Source organism: Notothenia rossii (genome assembly GCF_949606895.1).
Source record: "Notothenia rossii genome assembly, chromosome: 6".
NCBI classification, from domain to species: Eukaryota; Metazoa; Chordata; class Actinopteri; order Perciformes; family Nototheniidae; genus Notothenia; species Notothenia rossii.
Window position 1 is genome coordinate 4,079,662 of NC_136909.1, and position 10,758 is coordinate 4,090,419.

The following is a 10,758-nucleotide window of genomic DNA, read 5'->3' on the forward strand; positions in this document are numbered from 1 at the left end:
TAATTTGCTGAGGGCCGATTCAAAATGGCCAGCGGGCCGTACTTTGGACACCCCTGCTTTAAAGTGTTAATTAAGAGTAAAGGGAACAGACCTGCTCTGTGTATCCGAAGCTGAGGCTGTAAAACAGCGTCCAGTAGTTTCTGGAGTCTCTCGTTCTCCTCTTTGGAAAGACACAGCTCCTCCTCGAGCTCTGCTATCGTTTTTTCAAACAGAGCAAATATATCGTCAGCAGCAGCAGTGAGTCGCTGCTTCTTCAACGACAGCAGCATTTGGACTTTACTCATGTTTACTAGATCACCTTTTCCTGCAAACTCCGTTAAACACAGCGTTTCTCTCTCCATCAAACTCTCAGTCTGACTAGTGTTGCTAACGTGTTTCCAGCTAGCATGCTAAGCTAGCTCCTATAGTCCGAGGTAAACGCTCCAGAAAAAAGAGCTCAGAGGTTTATCCAGACACACAGATGATGGATCAGTAGTGCTGGAATACACACACACTTTATCTGGAACAAAGAGAGAGAGAACCGTAGCGACGAGACCCCTCCTCGATCCAGGTTCTCCTTCTTCTTCTCTCGGTTTTTGTCGGATTGTAAACAACTTTAAGGTGCATACCGCCACCTACTGTAGAAGAGTGTGTATCACCATATCATCCTATCACCACTTGTGGAATTATACCACTGTATTTACGTTGTTTAAAATTATTCCAATCAATCCTGTTTCACTCAAATACTTAATAATGGCCTCCCTGGTAGCTCTTACCACCTCACCTTCTGTTCCCAGTATCCCCATCAGGCTCCACTCCCTTCTCTCTGAACCTGTCTCTTAGTTTTTCCCTCTCTGTTTTGTACATGTTTCAGTGTAATATGATGTGTTCCACATTTTCTTTCACTCCACACCCACTGCATTCTTCAACTTCGCTTTTTCCCATTATAAACATTGTGCCGTTTAATCCTGTATGATCCAGTCTGAGTCTAGTGATGATGATCTCCTCCCGTCTGTTCCTTTCTGTATAGATCTTTGTTATGACTGATTTCTGTAACTTGTGGTATCTCCTCCCTTTCTGATCTTACTCCCACCTTTTCTGCCATATTTCCATACCCTTCTTCTTAATTATTGCTTTTCCCTCTCCTTTCCCAAGTGAAACTGGTATTGCTATTTCCTTAATAAGTAACGCATCTTTTGCTAACTTATCAGCATGCTCATTCCCTTTAACCCCCTCATGTGCAGGCCCCCAGCATAACTGCACATCTATTCCCCTCCTCTGAAGTCTCAGTAAGCAATGGATAAGCTCAATGATTACATCTTCTCTAATAGTTATTGTCGACTGTATGCTTTTCTAAGCAGATAGGGTGGTGATATGCACAGACTCACTATCAGGTTGCTTCTTACACGACCACTAGAGATTCATTACTTCTTTTAGAAATTGATTGCCATAATGAAGCAAATGTTGTGTTGCAAAAAAGTGAGTAAATTGCTTAAAAATATACAGCTTTTTCTGAGGACAAAACCCAATACAATTGATATTTAAAGTGGCAAATTATTCCCAAAAGGACTACGTGAAGCAGTCACAGATAATAGCACAAACGTAAGCTGTTTGTTTTTTTAAGAATAGCATTTAGATACTTAACTTCACATTTCTGCTACACTGACTGCTGTATGATTGTTCATATTGCTGTTTTGTCCTATACAAATACACTTAGGGTATTTCATTTGGCTTTCACTGACGAGGATAAATGATATATTTTCTGATTGGATGGAAACGAAAGGATGAATCTGCACATAAATGATGGACAACCTGATGTGATTAGGTGATTATGGTGACATATAAGAGCCTTTATCTTTATCCAACCAGAGTTGGACACACGTACACTGAGTACAGATGTTTGTTCCCAAAATAACCCAGAAAGATGTGACCATTTGTTGATGAACTTAGCAATATTACTTTGTACCAGTTGTTGGCCTTTTTGGAAGTTTGAAGCACAAGTCAAAACTGCTTTCCCTTTCTTTATCAATATCAACAAAAAGTAATACGGACATCATCCAGACATTTTTACCTGGGGCGCTTCCCCTTAAGAAAAATGAACTCAACACTAGAGAATCTTTTATATTTGAACCACCAAATCAAGCAAACATTTGCCACTGGTATAAATATCAAAGGGTCCTTTCTGAAAAACACCTTGAATTGGCAATCAGGTCACATCTGGCACAGCTGCCGTCACACACACAGGTCCACCGGTGATAAACACATGCTGTATATAATCTGAATTTCTGCCCTGAAGCTGCTAACATTACAACATAAAGAAGCAGATATTGGCAGTGTAGAAACCATTATTGTTTCTACTAATGTAACAAACAGATGCAACAATCCCACCACCTTACAACACATGTGGTAAAACAGCTCTTTGTCAGAGATTAAAACTATGTCACAGAGAATAAGCCAATTCAACACAATCATGATTGTATTCTGAGAGCTTTTCTGCAAATGATTGACAATTGAGAGGGTGCTGGTGTCAGTCGCATTGGCCTTCAAAATAAAACACTATTCTTGTGTGGAGGATTGTATCTGTAACTGATCCTATCAAACACTTCAGGGTAACTTAGTTCTCTGGATATTATTTTGTGTGAATACATGATGAAATTATGTCAATGGCTCTTTTATGAAATGATGAATGGCACCGAAAACACAGGAAAAACTGACACAAACTCACATATAAATGCACGTGGCGAATGGCAAAGGTGAATTCAGTCTGAATAAAACACGACATTTAGATATAATAGAACAAATTAAAGAAACATCTATGTATAAACATAAACAATCACGACAGAGAAACTTAAAATCTGTGGAGGAGGAGAGGGGGGGGGTAACAATACAGTACAGCGAGTGTTGAGAGCAGTGCATTCAAACTGAAAAACACACATTAATAGGAATATAGAGGATACCCAGGTAGAAATGTCTATCTGACCAACAGTGGTAATACAAGTCGTCTATAACAGAAATGTGTAACAGTACAGTAACTCACAAACACTGGACTCCCAAAACCAAATGACGTGGAATGAACAAAAGCTGAAGTTTTTTGTAGTTTTTCTTTTTTCTCTGATGTGTTTTTCGCTCACACACAAATCACTGTGTACCGGGTCAGCAGGGGGTCCTCTGGGTGCTGCCCTCGTCTCTCTCCTCCCCCTCAGGGTGAGCCACAGAGGGTTAGGGGGGGGACTAGGCCATGAGATTTGACATTCCTGCCCTCCCCCAATAGACACGTTTTTTAAAATTATTTATACAAAATTTAAAGATATATATATATATATATATTTTTTTTTATTATAAAGAAACTGTGAACTTTTATGCTACGATGTATGTGATGTCAGATAGTAACTACAAAAAAAATCGCAGGCTACGTCAAATAAATTCATGTGTCTGTTGTTGCTTAAAATGTCTAAGAATGTATTAAAACGAAATAGCGATGAAAGAACTGCAGCCGCTGGCGCTGCTGGCGACCCTGAACCTGCCGTTGCAGCAGCACGCCTTAATCTCACAAGCTAGACCTCGGCAAACCCCGGGGCTGAGTTAGCGAGCCCAATCCTTGACTCATCAAGGCGGCCGCCACCAACGCTGTCCCAGTGTGTATATTACAATTATTAATGTCATATTTCAAGATGATTACTTAGATATTACAATATGGTTGGTTGAGCTGGAGTTCATTATTGAGCTTACACGTTAATGTCACAGTCATCTGAAGAACGAACCCAAACCTTGTTGTTTTTATTAATTGCATTATCAAATGGGTATCAAATAAACAGCAAGCATTGGTAACACAACTTCCAAAGTTACAGTAGAATAAAAAGGACCCTGACTCGGACAATACACAATCCAACATGTTCAACAGAAGAGAATCAGTTATATTGTTTGTACACATGGTACTTTACATATATATCTGTTTGTTTAAGGTGTCCAGGTGATGCAGACAGGCTGGACCAGAGAGTGAGAGACAGAACTGGGCTTCTCATTGCAGTGAACTTCAGCAGAGGTACAAATACTCCTTTTTAAATAAAAAAAAACATTACAATTATAAAATAATTACATCTGCAGCCCCTAAAAACACAAACACACCTCTTTCATAAATAACACCCTTGTTCTGCAATAATATGTTTCATGTTTCCTGTCATTTTTGTTAGGAAAGGACATGCCTGAAAGACACGACATGTTCTCCTTCTCTGAGGGTCAAGAAGCACATCCAAGAGGAAGATTAAAAGCTGATGCTATGAGATTTTAAGACCAGTACACTAAGAAACTACTTTTATTGTAAAAACAGTCAGCTGATCGAATGCACCTATTTCTACATCTACACTCCATCAGCTGATTATTTCTATTTGCCTCGCTTTATGAGCTTCACATCACTTGTGCCTTGCACCGCAGAGTTTGCAACGTCACAAATAAATGGGGCCAATCTTCAGTCAGATGTGAATGTGTAATCTAACATTTTCAGTAAGAATAATGGACAAAAGGAGTGCAAATACATATAGAATTTATTTAAATGTGAACCAAAAGTTAATCAAAAATGTTTTAAATAAAAAGCACATACTGTATGGACAGAAGGTGTAAACCTATTAAATGTATAAGTAAACACATTTAGACAAATAAAGTGACAGACTAGGCCTGTGCAGTTGGTATCAGCTATGCCCAGCATGGGCTCCTCCATCAGGCCTGGTTCTCCTCGCAGAGGAAAGACCCTCAGTCCTCTCCAAGCCAACAGACAGGACGTCCATCACACGTGTAGGGAGTAGGGGTGTAACGGTGCATCAAAAAACACAATTCTTGAATTTTGATATGGCTGGGTGCTAAAAGTGTTCCAATATATGTAGAAACAACACATGCCAAATATTTTTCCAATACATGATGATTTAGGGGTGCCACCGCACATCTGTTTTTGTTGGATAAAGTGGTAAACAGTGCTCAATGGGCGCCATGGAGATCTGAGGTAAACAAGACTGCAGTTCAAGAAAACTGAGGTGATCTTTCTGTTTTTGTGTTGGGTATGTATTATTACATATTACTGTCATATCTGTAGTTGTGTCTTTGAATAATTAAGTCATATTTATAGGTATTTGGTGCTCATTACATCTAGCTAACGTTAGCTAGCAATAGTTTGCTAACCACAGTTAGCTATCTATGTTAGCTAAGCTATTAAGCTTAACATCAACAGTAGCAGCTATTCTAGAGTGGAGAATGTCATATTCAGAGTATTGATGTTTCATGTTTATTTAGAGTAGCATTGTAGTTGTTACAGTAAATTAACATTTTAAATATAAGTATATTTGCGTGCACAGCTAGCTAAATGTAATTGTATCCATGTCCCATCTAATTCTGTATTTGTCTTTGATCTCTGGTGTTGGTGTGTAGTTTAGTGCTAAAATCTGTGTCTTTGTCACGTTTAGTTTGTACCCTGAGTATTGTCCATATTCCACCAGTAAATCCATCAGTATCGGGAAGCCCACGTCTCGTTGCCCCATGTATGCTATCAAGTCATCCGCAAATAGTCCCAATTTGTGTTCTAAACCTCCTGCCTCAACCCCTTTATATTCTGGTTCTGCCTAATTGCTTGGGCCAATGGTTCGATGAAGATATCAAAAAGTGTTGGGGAGAGACAGCAGCCCTGTCTTGTCGACCTCTCTAATTTAATTCGATCCGTCAGACTACCGTTCACTTTCACTCTAGCTGTTGGTTCATGATACAATGATTTTATAAATTTGATTGACTTTTCATTAAATCCAAACTTTTCTAAGACATTATACAAATAGACCCAGTTCACACTATCAAAAGCTTTTTCTGCATCTATACTCACTAAAATTGCACTGTCTCCCCTCCTTTGGGCCTCCTCCACTATATGAATTGTTTCCCTTATATTATCTTGTGTCTGTCTCCCTCTAATAAAACCAGTCTGGTCCTCATCTATAATGTCGGGCATAAATGTCTCAAATCTTTTCGAAATTATGGACGTATACATCTTGTAGTCTAGACAAATTATACGCAAATCAATCAGAATATCAAGAGGGATTTATGTAGGTGGACAATACAGACCTTAGACCTTAGTTCAAGGATTGAAATAGCTCAAATGAATATACTGCCTAGGCTACTGTACCTTTACCAATCGCTACCAATATCTACTCCACAAAGTCAATTTATGGAATGGGATAAATGGATTTCAAGGTTTATTTGGGGGAGGGAAAGGCCCAGGATTAGGCTTGCGACACTGCAGCTACCCAAAGGGAGAGGAGGATTGGCAGTGCCGAGTTTCCAAAAAAAAAAAAAAAAAATTTAAATTTAAAGCAACTTCGAGATTTTAACAGTGTCAGTGGCAAACAGGCCATGGTGGCCGTAGGACGTACAATTATTAGTGGGGCATAACGGCCAGCTACGACGGTCATGGCCGCCGTGAAAATCCCACCCTGTATACATCAGAAAATCAGTATGACAAAAACATTAAACATATTGTCCACTTATGTCGATAAAGATGGAGTTCATTTAAGTCTTATATGAATATTGTGCAACAATGTTAATCCAGTCAGACAGATTTCTCTCATGTGTGAACTGTCATATGACTTATTAATTGTCCACTCCATCAGCTTCTGTTTCCATGTGTTCAGCTGAGCTGCTGATTGGAGGCTCTGCCTCTCCATTATCCTCAGTTTGAATTTCATTAAGCTGTGAGGACTGACGACCAACACACTTGTGTCTTTTAAAATCACAATGCCATTTAAATCTTTTGTCACAAACATTGCATCTGTATTTTTCCTCTCCTGTGTGGAGTCTCATGTGTGTCTTTAAAGTTCCACTCCGGGAAAAATCTTTCTCACAAACTGAGCATTTGAATGGTTTCTCTCCTGTGTGGACCCTCATGTGTGTCTTTAAACTTATATTCCTTGAAAAATCTTTCTTACAGACTGAGCAGCTGTGTGCTTTCTCTCCTGTGTGGATTCTCATGTGTTCCTTTAAATTTCCACTCCGTGAAAAGGCTTTCTCACAAACTGAGCATTTGAATGGTTTCTCTCCTGTGTGGACTCTCATGTGTTCCCTTAAACTCATGTTCATTGAAAAAGTTTTCTTACAGACTGAGCAGCTGTGTGTTTTTTCTCCTGTGTGGACTCTCATGTGTAGCTTTAAATGTATATTCTGTGAATAAGCTTTCTTACAGACTGAGCAACTGTGTGCTTTCTCTCCTGTGTGGATTCTCATGTGTTTCATTACATTTTCACTCCGTGAAAAAGCTTTCTCACAAACTGAGCAGTGAAAGGGTTTCTCTCCTGTGTGGATTTTCATGTGCCGATTTAGATCATTTCTATGTCTAAAAGCTTTCTTACAGACTGAGCAGCTGAATGGTTTCTTCACAGCACTACGTCGTGGATCACTGACGGATTCTTGTCTATTTTTCAGTGAGTTTGAGCCTGATGCAGGTTCTCTGGTCTCTTTCCAATCAGCACTGTCTTCAGTGTCAGGTTCAGAAGAGTCTCCAGTTTTGTCCTCAGACTTTGGTTGTAAACTGCTCTCTGGATCTGAGTTCCTGGCCGGTTCTGGTCCTCGACAGTCATCTTCATCAGCTTCTGTTTCCATGTGTTCAGTTTGTCTTTGATGAGGCTGTGAGGACTGAGGTTTCTCTTTATCATCTTCACTCTTCACAGGGTCAGGAGTGAAAGTGGACTTGGTGATATCAGCCTCCTCCAGCTCCTGAAGCTGCTCTCCCTCATGACTGATCCTGAGTTCCTCCTGTTCCTTCTTCATGTGTGGGGGGGGCTCTGGGTCCTCCTGCTCCAGACTGGTGCTCCACTCCTGCTGGTCAGGGAGAAGCTCTTCTTTAACCACCACCAGCTGCTGGACATCTGTAGGAAACCGGAAACACAGTCAGAAAAAAGTTTAAGTGTTAGCATTTAAAAATCTAATCACCATTACAATAAGAGACATTTTACAGCCCTAATTAATGCCTTTGTTTTTATAGTTTAATATGATCTTTCTTAGTCCTTCCTATTGTGTATTTTTGTTGGCTCAATTCACCTCATGTAGCCCAGCCCCTTTCCACTTCCAGTTAAAAATGACAAAGGTTTTTTCTTCTGGTTTAGCACTAGCTGCAATGTAAACAAGGAATTGTATTTGGGATCGCTCAGAGCTACACTACGCCTATAGAATGGTAATACTAAAAATATATTGTAGTGCCATACCTATACAAAACATGTCTGTGAAGTTTTTTTGCTTAAAATACCAAACAGATCACCCATTTTAGCCATGCCTCATACTGCTCATACCCCTCTATTGCAGCCCTGTTCCAAAAAGGCTGATTCTGGGACCGTTGCTTTAAATGGAACAGCTGCTGCTAGCCACGCCCCTTTGTAGTCACGCAGCTTTCCACTGCTAAGAGAGTTTTCTACCAGGAGAAGCACAGCTAAACGCTGCTGTGATTAAATGTAATGTTATCCTTCAAGCATCATTTCTGAAACAGTATGGAGCTCAAACCTTTCTCTCTCGCAGGGTTTACCGTAACAACTTTACTCAAGTGCTTCCTGCAGACATCCTGCTGAATACACAGACACACAGCTGCGAGAGGGGATTCAGCTAGACCAGTTGTTCCCAACCTGGGGGGCGCAGCGCTATTGCAAGGGTGGCGCATGAAGCTTGGGAAGAAGTTGTAAACAAACATTGTTTGCTCGTAAAATTGACCCACTTTTTGCCCCCCACCAATTTCTAAAATGAATCCGGCTACGCTGATCACAGCCATAGCCGTGGGAACATGTTTCAAATGGGGGGTGCTGTGGGGATGACACCAGGGCCGGTTTTCACCAATTTGCTGCCCTAGGCAAGATTTTAGCTGGCAATGAAAAACCTCTACAAAAGACCAATACACTACAAACAGAGAAACGTATTGATATGGTGGACAGCTTATATAAAAAGGTTTCAAATGTATTTAGTATTGCCTGAACATGTTTTAATTGGGGGGTGGACTTCACATCCTCTAGGGGGGTCCGGGGGTGCCCCCCCGGGAAGATTTGTTTTAACATTTTAAAGTAAAATGCTTCAATCTGGTGCACTTTGAGCGCCCAAACTAGAGACTGATCTAGGGAATACAACTCTAAAACACCCATATGAAAAAGATCGGTTTGCATTTTAATAATCAAATAAGTATGTGAACATATCCAATAACCCATAGCCAATAACAAATAAATGTAGGCTAACTTGTTTTATTTTTGTGGTTCATTTATATCTTATTTTATCAGTTAACATTAATTAATTTATGCATATTGTTAAATATCTCCAGTTTTAAACAGTATTTTTGGTTTACTGTCCTACAGTACATTGGAATGATTTCAAACCTGTTTTTATTTATCCTAATAATTATAAAGGAGTGCCTTGGAAATATTTGTTTACATAAATTGTGATCAAAACGTTTGAGACCCACTGAGATAACTTAGACTAAAGTGAACTATCTAAACACTCAAGAGTCCTTTACCTCACTGAGCCTCTCAGTCTGACAGGAGAGCCCTCCCTCCACATTATTGTAGAAACAGCTTCTTATATCTGTTAGCGCAGCAGAAGCTAACAACATTCCCCGCAGGTACCGGTGCACCCCCTCTCTCTATCTCTCTCTCTCACGCTGGCTCTGAGCTGTGGGCGCCTGATAAGCCAACATCCCCCACTTTCATCACTTACAGCGGCCATCGTACAGGGCAAATGGAAAATGTAACCGGGGTGAAAACGGTGTTATCTTTACTAAATTATGAATGTTGTTACATCAAGGCTGAAAATTCTTTTTTTTGGATTATATTTGTATTTAATCTTGTGGAAGTGCAGTTCCCCTGTCCTCCACCAGGGGGTGCTGCAGCACCCTCAGCACCCCTACTTCCCACGGCCCTGATCACAGCTCTCTATAGGGTTTCATTTATCTTGTTGGCAGCTCATCCCTTAACACAGAATTCTCCGAGTGATTATAAAAAGATGAAATATGAAGGGTCTATTTCAAGCTTTTTATGGAAATAAGTTATTAGGCTTTTTTGTATCAACTAACATTTTTGGAAAATGTTATCAACATGAATTGAGTGAATTTATTTCAAAAGTGGGCTTATTAACACATGAATACTACCGTGTAATACATTTGTATAAGAAAAGCACAAGTTTCATTTTTGGGCCATATTTCATTACACTTTTTTTAATTTGCTGAGTGCCAATTAAAAATGGACAGCGGGCCCCCGGGCCTTACTTTGGACACTCCTGGTTTAAAGTGTTAAATAAGAGTAAAGGGAACAGACCTGCTCTGTGTATCCGAAGCTGAGGCTGTAAAAGAGCGTCAAGTAGTTTCTGGAGTCTCTCGTTCTCCTCTTTGGAAAGAGACAGCTCCTCCTCGTACTCTGCAATCGTTTTTTCAAACAGAGCAAATATCTCTTCAACAGCAGCAGTGAGTCGCTGCTTCTTCAACGACAGAAGCATTTGGACTTTACTCATGTTTACTAGATCACCTTTTCCTGCAAACTCCGTTAAACATACCGTTTCTCTCTCCATCAAACTCTCAAATCTGACTAGTGTTGCTAACGTGTTTCCAGCTAGCATGCTAAGCTAGCTCCTATAGTCCGAGGTAAACACTCCAGAAAAAAGAGCACAGAGTCCATTCAGAGGTTTATCCAGACACACAGATGATGGATCAGTAGTGCTGGAGCTCACACACACTTTCTGAGGAACACAAAGAGAGAGAACCGTAGCGACGAGACGCCATAAGGATCCAGGTTA

General features: G+C 40.2%; 1 protein-coding gene across 2 annotated transcripts; it reads right to left on the minus strand.

Moving 5' to 3' along the window:
* Positions 1-6,033: 6,033 nt before the first annotated feature.
* LOC307044021 (uncharacterized protein) lies at positions 6,034-10,758 on the minus strand. Of its 2 annotated transcripts, XM_079689030.1 has the most exons (3): positions 10,491-10,758; positions 10,284-10,415; positions 6,034-7,868 (listed from the first exon to the last, which is right to left on the minus strand). In XM_079689030.1, exons 1-3 carry the CDS (start codon positions 10,579-10,581, stop codon positions 6,598-6,600), a joined length of 1,494 nt encoding a protein of 497 aa, XP_079545156.1. In that variant the 5' UTR covers positions 10,582-10,758; the 3' UTR covers positions 6,034-6,597. The 2 variants fall into 2 exon arrangements, with proteins under 2 accessions (XP_079545156.1, XP_079545155.1); XM_079689029.1 differs by having other exon boundaries at positions 10,284-10,758.

What these genes read in the sequence shown, in the direction of transcription:
- LOC307044021 (XM_079689029.1), bottom strand. Translation starts at nt 10,581, where the DNA reads ATGCTAGCTGGAAACACGTTAGCAACACTAGTCAGATTTGAGAGTTTG. An exon ending in GCTTCGGATACACAGAGCAG is followed by an intron (nt 7,869 to 10,283) that starts GTCTGTTCCCTT and finishes GGTTTCCTACAG; the next exon opens with ATGTCCAGCAGCTGGTGGTG.